Below are 19,620 nucleotides of genomic sequence, written 5' to 3'. Positions count from 1 at the left end.
TTTAATTAAAAAAAATGATTGAGAGTAAGATCAGATTTTATTTTCCTACACTTTCTGAGACGTATCTATTCTTTCTTCTTCTTCAGATTCTTGTAATTTTTTATGCTAATTTTGGCACTCAAACAATGCTAAAATAACTAGATTCATCGTTCTATTGATTGTCTCATATTTTCCTTTCACGAAGTTTTCTCAGCTACCAAACAGTTTCGACCAATTCGTTTGTGGCAGCACAACACAGCTGAGCCACGGGTGTGGCTGCTTGGAGCTTAGGGTGGTTTGGGAACTCAATGTTTTAAGCTTGTATTAGACTTTCTTTCTTCCCCTGTTTTCGAACTGCTTAAATAGGGCATATACAATGTAATTGTTTTGTTACATTAATGATATTCTATCTTCTTACCTCAAAAAAAAAAAAAAAAAAAAAAAAAAAGAAAAAGAAAAAGAAAAAAAAGAATAGTTAGATTCAGCGTTCTATATGGATTGTCTTATATTTTCCTTTCACACAGTTTTCTCAGTAGCCAAACGGTTTCTACCAATTCAGTTTTGTTTCTGCAACTAACTTTCTTTGTTGTTTGTTTAGCTTGATCGACTGACTAGATTGTTTATTTGTGTGAAGAAAATGGAGAGGGAAAAGTTGGAGAAGATGAAGCAAAAGGCTGAGAGAGTTGAGAGAAATTTGAGACTGATGAGAGAAATAACGTGAATTTATTTTATATAATCGGTTTGTAATTTTGTTAATTTAGAAAAAGTAAATTAGAGAATTCATTTGATTAATAATTTATCTACTCTACTATCCCTCCAAATCTCTCCAATTTGGAGGAATAAAAAATGACGGGTTAGAGGTAGTTGAAACCCCTCCAAACTCATCCAAATCCCTCCCCTCATTCCTTAAAAAACTTCCAAATAAGGTAATTGAATTACTCTCCCTCCCTTTACTCTACTCCCCTCATTTTTTAAACTTCCAAACAGGCCATTAGTTTTCATTCTTGCCGTGTCTAGTGTGTGTGACAATGCGAGTGTAATCGCCCTTGAAAGCTTCCATGTTTATGTTGAAAGGGAAGGCTCGAATCCTTCGATTATGTTTAATATTATTGTTTAACTTTGAGCAGACCACATGGTAAAAATTTAATTATTTTTTAGGATTCTATTTGTTCACAAACGTGCGTGCAATAATGACATTCTACTAACTCAAGTCAAGTGGATAATAAGTTGAAAAATTAAAGCTTTGGGCTCTAACAGGTTTTTTAGATCACTTATGCTTTTATGTTTTTGGTTGTTGCAGACATCATCTTTCTTTCTTCATATTTTTAAGGTTCAGTTTACAGAGAAAAGAATACAGATTGGCGGGAAGCAACCTTCTAGTTTATTTCTTGCTTCTATATCTATTCTTCTCAGTGTGCAGGTGCCTTTTGCAGAGGACTTGGCAGTGTAAGTACTCTTTGACTTTAACTTTGTAAAATTGAACTTCTACTTCAATTATAGCTTTTAATCTTCAGTGTATGCATCTAGTGATGTCGGTAGTAAATTCATGAACTTGCTTGCATACATGCATTCACAGCAGTATTTTTTTTTATTTGCTCTGTCTTCACAAGTATTTCAGTTTTAAATTGATACTTGTCAACGGCATTTTCCCCACAAAAGTAGTACCATACATCATTCAACCTTTTCAAGTTGTTTGTGTCATGTCCAAGGTTAATCTCATGTACTTAATCCCAGCTCAAATAAACTTTAATCAATGAGATATCTATACCTTGTTAAGCTACATCTTGTTAAAAAAAAAAAAAAATTCTAGTCATAGAAACAGTGGGCTGGTAGATTGTTTCTGGTTCCTCTTTTGATTGTCATGTAATTGCATTTATCTTATCCTTAGAGCTTAAGATCATCAATTTGGTCTTTTTGCACTATGCTTTTTGGAGTTCGTCATTGTGCAGTCTCATATGTAATGAGTTGCATTTTTTAAACATTATTGCTATAAATGTCAGGAAAGGAAAGTACTTTATTTTATTTTGTGTATTTTATCTATTGTGTTATATAATGTCTCAAGCTCTACATTGAATTATATATTTTTTTTTTTTTATGCAGGCTTTTCCACTGGATTTAGTACGCTTTTTTGGTTGAGGACAACTTAAGGTGTGTCCCTCATTAAAGTTTTTTTAAAAAATTTAATCCAACTTTAGATGGAACGGAATTGGGTCAAGCTCAGAGAATAAAGCTCTTCCTGAGTATAAAAAAGGAATTAAAGATTTCCTTGATTTTGAATTTGAGCATACAACAATGGGGGATAAAATTTATTGTCCGTGTAAGAAATGCAATAACTACTTTGCAAAGACCACAAATGACGTTGAGGTTGATTTGCTTAATACTGGTGTTCTCCCAAGTTATACTCATTGGTTTAGACATGGTGAGGAGAGACATTTTCAAACATGTGATAGTTTGGATAGTGATGATGAGTCAGACGGGGATGGCTTGAGTGAGATGGTAGAAGATTATTGTGCAGCCATTAGCGCATCCAATTGTGTAGCTGGATATTCGAGTGGCGATGGTACTCCTAAAGAGCCTAATGATGATGCAGCTAACTTTTTTCTGAAACTAGGGAATAACAAGCAGAAACTTTTTCAAGATTGCAAGTATACAAAATTGTCTTTCATTGTGAAGTTACTTCATATTAAATGCCTTAGTGGTTGGACAAACAAATTTTTTACTCTGTTGCTTCAGTTGTTGAATGATGTGCTTTCTAAAGTTATTGTAGAGTTGCAAATTCATTATATGAGGCAAAGAAGATGATTCAAGATTTGGGTCTTGATTATGTGAAGATAGATGCTTGTGAAAAAAAAAATTGTATGTTGTACTGGAAGGAAAATTTCAATAGAAATGAGTGTCAAGTTTGTGGCCTCTCAAGATGGAAATCAAGTGAAGGGAGTGTAAGGGGTAAAAAAGTCCCTCACAAGGTATTGCGTTATTTTCTAATAACACCAAGGCTCAAGAGATTTTTCTTGTCAAAAAAGACAGCTTACTACATGGCATGGCATCATGATAAGCGTGTTGATGATGGTCTATTAAGACATCCAACTGACTCTAAGGCATGGAAAAATTTTGATGAGATACACGAGTCATTTTCTTCTGAGAAGCGCAATGTTAAGTTGGGTTTGGCAAGTGATGGGTTTAATCCATATGGAAACATGAGCACCAATCATAGCACATGGCCCGTTATCCTTGTTTTGTATAATTTACCACTGTGGATGTGTATGAAGCAATCTTATTTTATGCTAGCATTGTTCATTCTAGGACTGAAAAGTCCGGGAATTAAAATTTATATTTATTTGCAACCATTGATTGATGAGTTGAACAAATTATGGGAAGTTGGTATTACTACTTTTGATTCCCTTAGAAATCAAAATTTCAATATGCGTGCAGCAGTTTTATGGACAATTAATGACTTCCCAGCATATAGGAATCTTTTTGGTTGGAATACAATGGGTGCTTTGGCATGTCTTTCTTGTCATAAGAAAACAAGTTCTTCTTATTTGCCAAATGGAAGAAAGTTTTGTTTCATGAGGCATCAACACTTCTTGCCAATCAAGCATAGATGAAGATTGGAATCTAAGAAATTTGATGGTAAGAAAGAGATTGGATTATCCCCTAAACAACTATCTAGAGATGATGTGCTTAGTCAATTATGTGATCTCGAATTCTTGATATTTAGGAACAGTGCAAAGAAGAGAAAACATGATGAGTTAAATGAAAAAGATAATTGGTTGAAGAAAGAGTATATTTTTCAAATTACCATATTGAGAACCTTATTATTGAGAAATAATTTAGATGTTATGCACATTGAGAAAAACGTGTGTGATAGTATAATCGGGACATTGATGAGTACTAAAAATTAAAAAAAAAAAGAAGATAACTTGAATTCTTGTCTTGATCTAAAAGCCATGGGTATTAGGGAGGAACTCCATCCAATACCGTGTCGAGAATATTTAAAGTTGCCACCTGCATGTTATACTTTATCTGTCAACGAGCAAAGAGATTTTTGTGGATTCTTAAAGGAGGTAAAGTTTCTTGATGGTTATTCCTCAAACATTTCTAGATGTGTGAATCTAAAAGACCGGAAGATATCTGGACTTAAGAACCATGATTGGCATATCTTATTAGAGACCTTACTTCCTTTAGCAAAAGAGGATTGCTGCCAGAAGAAGTGTTTGCAAAAGTTTTGTATGCGGCCCTTTATCTGTTAAGTAATCTCAATATTGAAATTGATACACATCATAGGTGTTAGTTTGTACATCAATATCATAGCATATCATCTCAACAATTGTGATTTGTGTGTGTGTGTGTGTGTGTGTGTGTGTGTGTGTGTATTGTGCATGATTGTGGTTTTTTTTATAAATAAAATAAAATCTTATTTTTAGGGTCAAGAGACCCCTAAAATAACCTTATTTATCAAGGGTTATAAATATAAATCTTGGTAAAAGATTATTTAAGGATCTTTTGACCCTTAAAATGAGTTTCGAAGGTTATCAAAAGTCAGTTGGACTCTTAAAATAATTTTTTTCAAGGTTTTTAAATACTTTTTTAAGGGTTTTGACCTTTGAAAAAAGTCAGATTTGTTGTAGTGTACCTCACAAACGGGTAATAAAAAAAAATTATTACTAATGATAGGTCAATGTAAAGTGGTAGACTAAGATGGAAATATTGTAAAATTATTTTAATTTTTTATTGGATTCATAGTTTTATAGGTGAAATAAGGATTGTGAGAACTAAGAACGTGGAGCGGTCGGCAAGATCAATAAAAATGGTGTTTTGGCTGATCAATGTACTGTTTTCGGAGTAATAGTAGTATAAGCAATTTTTAATCTTGCATCTCTTTTAGGTCTAAGCCAATGTACAGTTCTAGATGGTTTTTTATTTTTTGGTAATTGTCCAATTACCAATTTTGCATCTCTTTTTGGTCTAAGCCAATGTTTAAAATAAATTTAATATAGTATAAAAATATATACTTAGGGATTTCTTTTTTATTGTTCAGAGCATACTAAGGGTTCATTAGTCAGTTAATTTTTTGGTCTGTCCTCCAAAGTCCAAAATTTTATGCATAGAGAGAGAGACTACATTTTCTCCCTCTTATCTAAATTTGAAATACAAGCTTAATTTAAGACCAAGGGGGCTTGGGTCGAGCAACAAGGACTGCATACTGATATATAATATTTCTAACCATTTATAAATAAATAATACAAGCTTTAAGAAGCTATATGCTTTATTTATAGAGATGCAAAGCAAGCTTAATCTCTTGGCCTTTTCAGCCTTCCTTGCTTAAAATATATTTGTGTATATCGGCATCTTGCCTAACGGTTTATTAATTATTACATGGCCTAAGATCATGACTCATGAACACTTTTTGACGCTAAGATAAAAATGAAAAGTAATTCACTATAGAGTGAACAAAGAATTCTTTTGTTTAGCATTATTATTTGTTAGTGTAGTTGTTAAGTACCAACCGCGAATCCACACCCTGGAATTATGTTTTCTTTCAAAACTCTGTTAAAAGTCAAAGTTCGTTTGAAATAATAGATGCACATATTGCAACTGCCATTAGAGACTCACTGGATGCCCAAACCACCCACCAGCTTGAGATACCTCTTAACAACTACAATGAATGTAATATGCTGGCATTTGATTCTTATCGCCAACGACCTTTGTTTTCCTTCTGGATTAAGACTTGTTTGATTCTGTTTTCCAAGACATGATTGGAATTGTTGATTCCGTTACCAAATATATTAGTAAAAAGCAGATTTTGATTATAAAGCTATGAAGTTCTGATGTTCAAAACGGGTTCTAGTTAAGTCATTAGGATAGGATGATGGTCCTAATTAAGCTATGGCCTGTTCTTGATTTTTTTTAATTGTTTTTTTTTTTCACAAACAACAATTTTTATCTGCCTTTTTCCTTCATCATCGAGATACATAAAGAAAATAAATATATTAATTAAATGCAAAATAAATAGTGTAAATAGTGTAACACGGTTACGTGAATGAATTTTATTTCACATTTATATAAAACTGATGTGATAAGGTTTTGGAACTAATGTGATAAGGTTTTGGGGGGTTGGTGGGTAAATGTAGGGCTTATTCTATTTTACCAATTGAATGAATTCCTGTAGTAAAATGATAAATGCGTACTCAAGAACAGACAACTAGCTTTGATGAACTACTCTCTTTAGTCTTTACTCTCTAGAGCAAGGGCTAGAGGGCATATATATTATAAAACCAAAAATTTGGCATGAAGTGGGGGACAAAGAATTATGGTTAATTTATCATTCTTGTTCAGTTAAGCATGTTTTTATCCTTTCAACTGTCAAGCATTGACTTTCTTTCACCTCGCTATCTCTTCTATGCTACAATCTCCAGTTTTTAATCCAAATCCAGGTTATAGTCAATTTCTCTCAACATTTTAATGTTTTTTTTTTTTTTGGATGAACTTTCAACATTTTAAAATTGATGTGTATAAATAGTATGGTTTATGTTTACGGTGTCAAAGTGCACCTGTGGTGGGATGAATGTGAGCTCTGGCTGAAAATCAAAAGCCCAATAAATCGTTTTGAAGGATGGGCCCGACCCAAGATGTGGTTATGAATGAAGTGGTCTATTGAATGAAGGGAAACCATCTGGCCCACTATCGTGGAGATCCAAGGTAATTTCCTTCCCCGAGATCCATTACCGAGGGAATGGACAAAACCTTTTCTTGAAGTAATAAAGGAACCAGGGTCAACCGACTCCCTTCTAAATCAAGATGTCCCCTTCCATCAAACTCAGCCCAAGGAACACGACAAGGAAGACACAGGGACCAATACAGCAATCACCTCCGCAATAATGAGGCCCCTCTCCTACTGTTAGCCACATTCAATACTAAATGACTGACCTGAATAGTAGAAACACTCCCAAAAGTCTTCTTTCATGATCAAGAAATAGTAGAGTAGAGGGATGATAGACCAAGTATCCTTGTAAAAATCCAACTGGTGGCTAGACATCTGAAAGATGGAGGAAAGGGGAGAAATGACTATAAAAAGGGGAGAAACCGTGTTTGGGGGGGGGGGGGGGGGGAAGCAATAGAGGGAGAGGTTTAAAAAATTGGAGAGATAAAGTTTAGGCAAGAACAAAAGAGAGAAAGAAAAGTCAGAGAGTTTGTTTTAAGTATTTTAGATCTTAGAGCCCTACTCATGTATCTCGGAAATGTTGTTCCTACATAAATAAGAGTTTGATTTGATCCTTTTAGACTTACAACTTGTTGCTTTGACCTCCCATTGTGTATTACTTTTCCCCATGTTTTAGAAATTAATTGTGTAGATCAAACATTATCCTCTCTCTTTCTTTGTTGGTTGTTTTTGACACCCACCTAAACAAGTCTCATTGTATTTAAAAGTAACAAAAAGTTCATAAATATCTCTTTAATTTATAATTTTTTTAAAAAATTATGAAGTGGTAATCTCAGTTTTTTGCTAGATTATTTCACTATCTATTAAGAGAAAGCTCAAACTTCTATGAACTAATTGTGTGGTGGTGGAATATAAAATCTTGAGATTTATATCACAATTCATTTAAAAATAGAAAAAAATTTATATACTAAAAGTTATTTAAAAAAGAGAAATATTATGTTCATAATGTCTTTCACAATACTTTTCTAACAAATCTTAAATGATATATAATTATTGGTTTTTTTTTTAAGAATCATAATTATTGGTTGTTAATGATAAAAAAAAATAATTTAATTGATAAATTCAAATTCAAATTCAAATTAATAAACAATTTACTATTTAAAATTTAACGTTAAAATATTTATAAAAAGAAAACTTTTTATAGAAGTTAGTCTTTTTTTTTTTTTTTTTTTTTGAGAAGCAATAGAAGTTAAACTAGATTACACTACTAAATTTTTTTTTATATTTTTTTTTATAAAGGGTCATTCTACTGTATCCTCTTTTTTGTGGTGTAGGTACAGTACCCACCTAAATTTGAACCATTAATTTAATATTGTTTTGATCTTGACCATTCATTAAATTTTAATAGATACTGGTTACTGGTTTAGCAGGTAATATATATAAACCCAAAAAGCAAGAGAGAAAAGAAAATAACATATCAAATTTCTCTTCGCTTTTCTCGTGTTTACGCTCTGTCTGATCTTCTGCTAGGTTTCTGCCTCTCTAACTTCTTCTCTTCCAATCCAACCACAAGAACCCAGATAGCTGTTAAACAAAACCCTACCCACATGAGAAGGAACAAGGTTATACGCTCCAGTTCCAACCATTCTCTTTGCTTCTCTTGTCTTGCGTACCCACAACCTTAGCTCGGCGGCGCCACCCACAATCTTCAGGTTCTCTCTCTACTTAGGATTATACACTGATATGGGTTTATATTTTTTGTCTCTAATTTTTGTGGGTTTATGCTATTGTTGTTTTGTTTGAGTTTTGGTTGTTATATATCAATATGTAACTTTGGCACATACCTTTCGATTCACTGCCTCCTCGTATTAATTGATTTTGATTATTTTAATTTTTAAGTCATCCGCGGAAATTTCTTTCTGCTTTCAGATACGGTAATATATGATATATACTCCTAAATATATCATGCCAAAAGGCACAATTGAATAAAAATTCTTTGTCTAAAAAAAAAAAAGAAAATCTTTGATATGCTATGTCGCCAAATTGGCTAGTTGATCAAGGTTTGGTGGCCCATCCATGAATTTTTTTTTTTTCAACCAACTTGGCGGTAAGAACACCAATTTCAGCATCAATTATAGATTTATAGATATAGTTAATTAGACACTGTTTATAAAGAACACCAATTTTTTATTATTTTTTTTCCACACTAGACCATCAATTGGTGTTGAGTGATAGAGAACTGTAGTAGGGGAGGTAGGCAGAGTCCTAGCAACCTAAAACTTATAATGCAAATTTATAATCATTAATCATCCAATATAAAACTTTATGTTCTACACACTTCATGTTCAATGTAAATACTCAATTACTCTGGTTCTTGATCATATTTTGTCAAACTAGTGGAAGTATCTCAAATCTTAATTTAAGTTTATGAAAATTGAGAGCAGTACCCAATCTAAACAAAAATATTAATATATTTTCATCACTCTTCCCTTTCCTCTCTTCTTACTTTTAAATCAATTTAACCAGTTAACATCTCATTCTTCCAATTTACAAAAAACAACACACTCCTTCCATTGTTGAATTGTATTCTACAATATAAAGTTATATCATTGTTCCACATATGTGCAATAGAGAAGCAAGCTTATATATTTGGTCGACTTAAGAGATCCAAGCATTCCACATACAGCCCTGCAAAATAAACTGTACTGATGTAACTTCGTACCAAAATTATGACTACATTTTTTGCTTGTTATTTTTTCTTTATTTGGCTACAATTAAATTTATTTTAGAATCTCTAAACATAATAACTATTATTCATGAGGTTTTCCTGTCAAACCATATATTCTGATCCCCTCTTCCCCCATAGGACTAGGAGGACTTGTCCTTATGTTTTATTTACACATATATAATGTTGATGGCATCCCTTTTTCTTTGCCTTATTATTTCACACCAATGTAATTATTCTGTGAAAACTGCTTCTAGAACCAGCCTTGTTATCCAAAATCTTCTTAGGCTTCTCTTGCTAACATGTCAAGTTCTAGCCTAGTTATCCAAAATCTTTTCATGTGAACAGCCTGTAGGGTCTGATTATGAACGTCTGGTTAATAATAATAATCAGTCCAATTGTAGTTTGTCATACACTAGTTCATGGTTTATTATCAAGATTTGTAGTCTTGGGAGAGTTAATTCATCAAATATCCTTCACCCCCAATTTTATAATCTGCTAAATTTATTATCCCCTTTGGAATCTTACTACTCCATATGTTGTAGACCTAAAAATCTTGGCTTTTTAGCACCTCAGTTTTTGTACTTGTATGTTAATTGTCATATTATTGATTTCTAATACGTTTTCTACACTTGTATATGGACAATGGACTGAGTGGAGTCATTCATCAGGCAAAGTTGGAACGTTCAAGGACAAGGTGGAAGCCATCCATCGACAAGATATTTGCAGACATGGTTGTTAAGCATATACAACTTGTGAAAGAGCAAATTACTTTTAGTTGTTGGAAAAATTGAGCTACAATGGTATAGATTCTAATGTGATATTATAGAGTTTTTAGCCACACAAAAAAAAAAAAATGAAAGTTATTGGCGAAACTTGATTCAATGGCGAAATTTAATTTATTCATGCGTAGGCTTCATCTGTGTGTTAAAAGTTAAACTATGACCTTTCCATTGAAACTATTAATTTTTGGTCTATGTTATATCTTAAAATGTTGCTATAGGGGATTTACTAAGATGTAGGCAGTTAAAAATAAAAAATAAAAACCATTAGAACCCGAGTCTCTAAAACTCTAGTTTCACCAGGATAGAAAATAAAAAATATAAATTAGTAGAACTTGAGCCTATAAAACTAGAGCTCAACAAGGATAAAAAAAATTGTTTTGAAAATCATGTTAAATGGCAAAAAAATCCTACCATCATAACATGGAGTTATTTGATCTGGTTTTATAAGATGATATGGATGCAAAAAGAAGTGCCATTGAAACCATCACTCATGAAGAATTGTTGTTCCCAACAATTTTGTTTTAAATTGTATAATCTTAGTGCTTAACCAATTAGTATCTTTTTGAACATTGAGATTTCATTTTGTGCAGGTTTGGTTGGAGTCCAAATTGGAAAATTTAGTGGATGTGAACGTGAGATTTAATGTTGGCTTCAAAAAAACATTTGCTCATTACATTAAATATTGGGGTTGTCAAAAATTGTTGATGGAGAGTAGAAGTAAGAGTGTTAATAAATAGAAATAAAAATTAGTAGAAGTAAATATTCAAACTTTTATTAGATTTTTAAAAATAAATATTATAAGAGTGTTAACTAGAAGATCATTTATAATTAATTAAAATGTTTAGTATTGAAATTTCATTTAAAGCTACCTATCTTACTAATTTCATTTAGCGTTAAAAAAACAAACAAACAAACAAGAAGTAGAAAGGGAAACCATCAATGTAACATTGAACTTTGATCGTTTTTAAGTTTCTAAGGGTATTTCAAATATTCTCTAGGTATCGAGGGCATTACGGTCTTTTTATTTTTTGTTCTTTCAATCATTTTTAGTTTTTAAGGTCATTCGGTCATTGTTTAGGTTCTAAGAGTATTTTAATAATTTTTTAGGTTCTAAGAGTATTCTGGTAATTGGTGAGGGTTTCGGGGATATTTTGATCATTTTCAAGTTTTATGAGGTATTTTGGTTATTTTATAGGTTTCTAGGGTATTTCAAAAATTTCAAGGTTTCAGGGCCATTTTGATCATTTTAAAGATTCTATGGGTATTTTAGTCATTTTAAAGTTTCTATGGGTATTTTAGTCATTTTTTAGGTTTCAAGTGCATTATGATCTTTTTAGGTTCTAAGGGTATTTCAATCACTTTTTATGTTACAAGGTCATTTCAGTCATTTTTTGGGTTTCAGGGTCTTTTAGGTCATTTTTTAGGTTCTAAGGGTATTTCGGTCACATGTGATGTTGATACTGCCCAATGTAACGATGAAACTGTCAAATGTGAGAAACAAATTAGGGTATAATCGAATATGGTAAAAGCACAATCATATGCGATGCTGATATTGTTTAATGTGACAATGGAACCATCAATTGTGAGAAAAAAAAATAAAGGAGCCATTTAATGTGGCAAAAGTAGAGTAATATGTGATGTTGGTATTGCCTATTGAGACAATAAAACCATCAAATATGAGAAAACAAATAAGAGAACCATTGATTGTTACAATTTCATTCCTAAAAAATTATTTTATTAAATTAGTAAACTTTACTCACAAAGAAAAAGGAGTTTACAGTCAATTCAACGAGCTCCAAAAATATCAAGTAGTATGCAAGCTTCAAAGTTCAAAAACCAAAACAAAGGCAAAACATTTGATACGAGTTAAGCATGTATTTCGGTCATTTTCTATGTTTTGGGGTATTTTGGTCATTTTTAGGTTTTAGTGGTATTTTAGTCATTTTCTATGTTTTGGGGTATTTTGGTCATTTTTAGGTTTTAGTGGTATTTTGGTCATTTTAAGTTTCAAAAGTATTTTGTTCATTTTTTAGATTTCAGAAGTATTTTGGTAATTTTTAGGTTTTGTGGTATTTCGGTCATTTTTTTAAGTTTCAAGGGTGTTTTGGTCAAATTTTCAATTTAAGAGAATTGCACATTGTGAAGATGGAATCATCAAATGTGAGAAAAAAGTAAAGACACCACCAAATGTGAGAAAAAAAACTGTCACATGTGATGTTAGAATTACACAATGTAAGGATAGAACCATCAAATGTGAGAAAAAAGTAAGGGAACCACCAAATGTGAGAAAAGAACTATCATATGTGATGTTGGAACTGCATAATGTGAAGATGGAACCATCAAATGTGAGAAAAAAGTAAGGGAACCACTAAATGTGACAAAAAAACTGTCACATGTGTGTTGGAACTACACAATGTGACGATGGAACAGTCAAATGTGAGAAAAAATAAGGGAACCATCGAATGTGATAAAAGAACTATCACATGTGATATTGGAACTATACAATATGAGGATGAAACTATCAAATGTGAGAAAAAAGTAAGGGAATCACCAAATGTGAGAAAAGAACTGTCACATGTGATGTTGGAATTACATAATATGAAGATGGAACCGTCAAATGTGAGAAAAAAGTAAGAGAACAACTAAATGTGACAAAAGAATTGTCACATGTGATGTTGAAACTGCATAATGTGACGATGGAATCGTCAAATGTGAGAAAAAAAAAAAGGAACCACTGAATGTGACAAAAGAACTATCACATGTAATATTGAAATTGTACAATGTGAGGATGAAACCGTCAAATGTGAGAAAAAAGTAAGCGAATCACCAAATGTGAGAAAAGAACTATCACATGTGATGTTGGAACTGCATAATGTGGAACCGTCAAATATGAGAAAAAAGTGAGGGAACCACTAAATGTGACAAAAGAACTGTCACATGTGTGTTGGAATTGCACAATGTGACAGTGGAACCATCAAATGTGAGAAAAAAAATAAGGGAATCATCGAATGTGACAAAAGAACTATCACATGTGATATTGGAACTGCACAATGTGAGGATGAAACCGTCAAATGTGAGAAAAAAGTAAGCGAACCACCAAATGTGAAAAAAGAACTGTTACATGTGATGTTGGAACTAAATAGTGTAAAGATGGAACTGTCAAATGTGAGAAAAAAGTAAGAGAACCACTAAATGTGATAAAAGAACTGTCACATGCGATATTGGAACCGTACAATGTGACGACGGAGCCATCAAATGTGAGAAAAAAAAACAAGAGAATCACCGAATGTGACAAAAGAACTATCACTTTGTGCAAGTTCAATATCACATGTGATGTTGAACTTGCACAATGTGAGGATGAAACCGTCAAATGTGAGAAAAAAGTAAGGAAACCACCAATATGAGAAAAGAGCTGTCATATGTGATGTTGGAATTATATAATGTGAAGATAGAACCGTCAAATGTGAGAAAAAAGTAAGAGAACCACTAATGTGACAAAAAAACTGTCACATGTGCTGTTGAAACTGCACAATGTGATGATGGAACTGTCAAATGTAAGAAAAAAAAAAACCATCGAATGTGACAAAAGAACTATCACATGTGATATTGGAATTGCACAATGTGAAGATGAAGCCGTCAAATGTGATAAAAAAGTAAGAGAACTACCAAATATGAAAAAAAAAACTGTCATTTGTGATGTTAAAACTGCACTATACGAAGATGAAACTGCCAAATATGAGAAAAAAAATAACCTAATATAACAGGTTACCTATAAATGGATACATGCCAACAAAAAAAAAAAGTGTAACTGTTTAGTCGAACTGATAAAATAGATTTTAAACCGTAGTCATAGATTTTTAAGCTGTGAAGAAGACAACTCAACATAAGCAAGGGGGACTCAATTAAACACGCGTCCGTATATAATGAGTTACAGTGTCGCTACGGCTACGAACACTCACCCAAAAAGCCAGCTTTTCCCTTCTCTCTCTACCCATATCCATAATCATCTCAGAATCCAAAGTCCAAAGACTCCAAACTCAAATTTTGAATCATTGAAGACAAGCTCTGACATTTGCCCGTGAAACCATTCAGTCACCTAAAGCACATCTCTCATCAAAATAGTCCTTTTCCTCCACTCCTTTCAACTTCAACTCTCTCTCTCTCTCTCTCTCTTTCTATCATCATAGTTCTCATTCCAATGTCCCCAATCCAACGCTCCTGATTCACTCTCTCTCGTGGATAATCTAAACTAAAATTTCCCAGTTCCACCCATTCCCTCAAGAGTTAAAAAAAATAAAAAATAGCAAATGGGTTTTCCAAAACTCTGTCCATCCTCTTCTTCTATGGTTCTTCTGCTAGTTCTTATGGTTATGGTGCTACCGTTTACAGCAGAATCAAAAACATTTTGGGGGGATAGAGAGGTTTTGAAGGAGCTGAAGAACGGGTTGGACTCTAACTCAGTGAGTCCAGGTTCGTGCATTAGCTCCTGGGACTTCAATGTTGACCCATGCGACAACCTCTTCAGCAACCGGTTCACGTGCGGGTTTCGTTGCGACCTCAATGTCTCAGAAACGAGCCGAGTCACCGAACTCAGTCTTGACCAGGCGGGTTACAACGGTTCTCTCTCTTCCATTTCTTGGAACCTCCCTTACTTAAACACCCTTGACCTCTCCAACAACTTCTTCTCTGGTCCAATTCCTGACTCGCTTGCTAACCTGACTCGTCTGCGTCGACTCGGTCTCTCAATGAACTCGTTCTCCGGCGAAATACCCACCTCGATTAGCTCACTCACTGAGCTCGAGGAGCTTTACCTCGATAACAACAAGCTCGAGGGAGCAATTCCAGCGAGTTTCAACAACCTAGTGAGCTTAAAAAGACTCGAACTCCAATCAAACAAGCTCTCGGGCGAGTTTCCCGAGTTAGGTTCTTTGAGCAGCCTTTCCTTTTTAGACGCTAGCAACAATGCCATCTCCGGCAAAATCCCGTGGGTTTTTCCATCTTCGCTGGTTCAAATCTCCATGAGAAACAACAGCTTAGAAGGAACAATAATCCCAGAGAGTTTCAGAACTTTGGGCTATTTACAAGTAATCGATATAAGTCACAATCGACTCAGTGGCTCAGTACCATCCCTTCTCTTCGACCTCCCGTCACTGCAACAACTCACTCTCTCATTCAACCAGTTCTCCTCCGTACAAGCCCCAGCTTCTTTAGGCACACAAAGCGAGCTCATAGCTATCGATCTGAGCAACAACGAGCTCCGAGGCTTTTTACCTTCATTCATGGCGTTAATGCCAAGGCTCTCCGCTTTGTCCTTGGAGAACAACAAGTTCACGGGTATGATACCTACCCAGTACGCCTTCAAAGCGGTAATACCCGGACCCGGAATCTCACCATTAACGAGGCTGTTGCTTGGAGGGAACTACTTGTTCGGACCCATACCGGATCCTCTAATGGGGCTCCAGCCCGGTTCTGTAAACGTGAGGCTGGTTGATAACTGCTTGTACCGGTGTCCGGTAACTTTCTTTTTCTGTCAAGGAGGTCAGCAAAAATCATTGACAGAATGCAAGAGCTTTGCCCATGTAATTCCTTGAACAAATAATATGACGTGTAATGATCTGCTTGTGTTTTTTTTAATTCTTATTTTAGCTCCTAGATTCGTTTATATTTTAGAAGAATATATTTTGTGCTAGAGCAATGATGGTCGTAAATTTAATTTTTTAGGAACTTAAAGGGTTATTTTATGTATTTTAAAACCATATTTTACAATACATCGAATATTAATATAAATAACTCATTAAAATAATAAAAAACAATTACAAAAACTTTAGTATAGCACAATCATCTCCACCACCGCCACCACTTTAACAACAAACTATCAAAAAACAAAAAAAACCCCATCAACACTAGCCATAACTGGTCACGACAATCTACCATCAAAACTACAACTCATTGTCACAACCAAATCCATAGCCAAAATCAACGAAACCCACAACAACAGTCGAAATCCACTATCACCACAGCCATACCACCGGTCCACCACTAATCACCCTAAAACCCACCAAACCCGAAAACTACACAAACCAAACTTAGCCAAACCCACTACCCACAGCGACCCTGGCAAACGCTGCTAGCGAAACTCACAGCGAACGACACAAGTGAGAACGGCATGAGAGAGAGAGAGAGAGAGAGAGAGAGAGAGAGAGAAGTTGGGCTTGGATGTTAAAAAAATCAATTTTATTTATTTATTTGTTTTTATGTTTGGTTGTCTATAGCAGCTGCAACATGTAACAGTTTACTGAAGTAGTGACCCAAAAAAATTTAGCTATAGCACAATTGATATGGTTTATTTATTTATATTTGAGTACTAAAATAGCTTTTTAGTAAATTTAGTACTATTAATGTGAATGCTCTTAGATTTTAAATATTACTGCACTCCTACTTGCCCCTATATATATATACTTTTTCCAATCACAAAAAAAAAAAAAAATCTAAAGGTGTGATGAATACATAGGGTGAGTTTTGTAGGAAGATTTTGGCCTTTTGCCCCTATTGAGCAATATATTTGGCAATATGCCCCTGTTTTGAAACTATTTAGGTTCGTGTTCCTGTTTTAAAATTCGATTTTAATAAAATCGAGTTTCAATAAAAAAAACTCGATTGGCTTAAAATCGAGTTATACCAAATGAAATTAAAAAAAAAAAAACCTTGCATGGAACTTGAGTTCATAGAGTTTGAGTTACATACCTATAGTGGCGTTAGGGAGTCAATAGTGGCGTTTTTTTTTTATGGAATTCGAGCTCCCTGAATTCGAGTTCCATGCAAGTTTTTTTTTTTTTGGCATAACTCGAGTTCTATGGAATCGAGTTTTTTGATTGAAACCCGATTTTATTAAAATTGAGTTTCAAAACAGGGGCATTAACCTAAATAGTTTCAAAACAGGGGCATATTGCTAAATATGTTACTCAATAGGGGCAAAAGGCTAGAATATCCTGAATTTTGTAGATTGGGGGAGTTTTAAAACTAACAAAAGAATGATCATATTTTGTCAATTTTAATAAAAGTAGATGTAAGAATTTAAATCAACATAAAAGTAGGAGTTTATTAGAAGCAAGAAGGTATTTCAACCTAGATTTAGGAATTTATTATTTTTGTCAATTTTTTTTATTTTAATCCCATTTTTAAGTTTTAGGTAGGGGAATTTTTGACAATAAAAAAAAGCAATAACTAACTTTCTTTTGCCAATTTATTATTTTAACTCCATTTTTAAATTGTTGTTAATTAATTTAGGAGTATTTTTGACAGGAAAAAAAAAAAACAATAACTAACTTTCTAAATCCTTTTAATATATACAAATATAGAAACCCAACCCAGTCCAAGTATTTTCACTTCCATAAAAAAAAAAAGATAGAATGTGATCATTCATTGATTGAGATCAGTAATTGTACGAGTGCAATTACCTTTCCTTTCTCATAAAAATTGTCGTGGAATTGTTATGAAATGTTTTGTAGACATAACACTTCTCATATAGTAATGCAAAACTAACTACCTTGCTACAACAGGGGTTGCTCCACTTGGAGCCTAGAGGGTTCAAATGAGCCACCTGACCCTAGATTTCCTTAAATAAAAATTTTAACACCTAGACCCTAGATTTTTTTAAGGTTTTCTAAAATAAGTTTGAATATGATCCTTTGAACAATAGCTTGGCATTTTTTATAATTAAAAAAAAGACCCAATAATAAACTACTTTGATCTAAAATTTGAAAAATAAAAATAAATAAGCCTAACAACAAAAGTAGAAATTTGTTAATCTTAAATTTTAGAAAAGAGCTTATTTAGATCTTAACAAATTTGAAATAAATCAATCAAATGAGAGATCAATTGATGAATGATTGTTTGGCCATGTATATTGAAAGAGATATAGCTTGTAGGATTGATAATGCAAAATATAAAATATCATAGAAAGCAAATGTAAAAATTTATGTATTTTTGATTTTTTTGTTTTTTGTGATGTCAATATATTCAAGTTCTCTTTTGTTTTAAATTTTGTATAATTTATGTTTTTTATTGATCACCCTAAATAATAATTATGGAGTTGCCACTGTGCTACAATCAATAGAAACATGACCTCTCAAAGCCGTTTGGTTAGTCATTTTGGGAGCTTAAAAGAATGTTTTTAAAATATAAATCTTTGTTTTACAACCACAACTCCTCATAATATTTTTAACAAACACTCATTTTAAATTTAAAACACTGTTTTCCATCAACTTATACAAACACACCTGAAATTTCCAACAACTTAGAGACAATGTTACATGATTTGGCTTCTTCATTTCAAGTTCTTTCTTTCAGATATGTTTCTAGGTCAATAAGGAGGCCCAACTTTTGATTTCCTAGTAGTTTTTAGTGTTTAAGTGTTTGTGTGGGTGCCCTTTTTCTAAGACACATGCCCAAGTATGAATAAGGATCCTGGGCCCAATACTTATTATTTTAAGGGACTAGACTCGGTTTACCATAGCTAGATGAGCTGATTACAAACCAGACGGTGCACAAAACATAAATCCTACAACACATACATGCTAGCAAACCAGAAATATATGCATTGAACAACAAAAAACAAATAAAGGGACGACATAATAGAGAAAGACACAAAATAAACGCTAAGGGCCCTTAAGATAGTGTGAAATATTTCATTACTTTCCTAATTGTATAATAAGTTATGCTCACTAGGACATGTTACAAGGTCCAAATAAGTTAAAAAATTACAGACTTAGATGGCTCTTCAGGCCTCTAAGACTTGCCAAGTTTGAATCCAAGTGTGTTCTCTAGTGGTTGTTTGGGGATACTGGGCGGTATTTTCTTTTCCTTTTTGAATTCTAACAGAGTTTTCCCAATGATTCTATTTTAATTCACTGTTGCTAAATGCCCTCCCCTGTTGACTGCTCTTCCTTTTTATAGTGTCATTCTAGAGTTTTCGGGGTACCACTATTTCCCCCCAGTTGTCCCTTAGGTACCAGAACCAATGTTGTGACAGCAACATTGGTGGCTGGTCCCTTCTATATTTCTCATAGTTTTCTTCTTTAGTTGCTTCTTGATAGGCCAAACACGTATTGACTCATTGTGATGAATATACCAATTAATTAGCCAAGTAAATTAATTAGGTTCAATTATATGCAATGAGTGTGGTAGCACAAAAAATCACCAAATAACTAAATATGCAGTAGAAAATAAATGACACTGATGATGCGAAGAAAATCGGTAGGCTGGATGCTTCGGGCTTCAAAGGGCTAGCAACTATTTTGAAGGCTTGAAAAAGAAAGAACAAGTGATCAAAGGTGACCGGGGTGGACCGGCTAAGATCCTCCGATGCCAAAGCTAGTTTCTCTCTCGAGTTCTGGAGTTCCAACTTTTTAGGAATTGTAAAAAACCTACCTTTATTAGGTCTAAACGGGTGTTTATATAGTGCACCC

The 19,620-nt window shown here is 33.5% G+C and overlaps 1 protein-coding gene and 1 long non-coding RNA gene across 2 annotated transcripts; both read left to right on the top strand.

Annotated features, from left to right (window-relative positions):
- Positions 1-8,114: 8,114 nt before the first annotated feature.
- Positions 8,115-10,274, top strand: LOC142623724 (uncharacterized). The gene is made up of 2 exons (XR_012842201.1): positions 8,115-8,355; positions 10,040-10,274. It is a non-coding gene; the product is annotated as an uncharacterized LOC142623724 (long non-coding RNA).
- A 3,917-nt stretch (positions 10,275-14,191) lies between these two features.
- On the top strand, positions 14,192-15,836 carry LOC142623916 (uncharacterized). Its single transcript, XM_075797397.1, has one exon. The coding sequence runs from the start codon at positions 14,461-14,463 to the stop codon at positions 15,742-15,744; it is 1,284 nt and encodes a 427-aa protein (XP_075653512.1). The 5' UTR covers positions 14,192-14,460; the 3' UTR covers positions 15,745-15,836.
- Positions 15,837-19,620: the final 3,784 nt, after the last annotated feature.

This window comes from Castanea sativa, chromosome 2 (genome assembly GCF_040712315.1).
Source record: "Castanea sativa cultivar Marrone di Chiusa Pesio chromosome 2, ASM4071231v1".
Classification (NCBI taxonomy): Eukaryota; Viridiplantae; Streptophyta; class Magnoliopsida; order Fagales; family Fagaceae; genus Castanea; species Castanea sativa.
The sequence above is the reverse complement of the archived record's forward strand: the minus strand, read 5'-3'. Positions and strand labels throughout refer to the sequence as shown.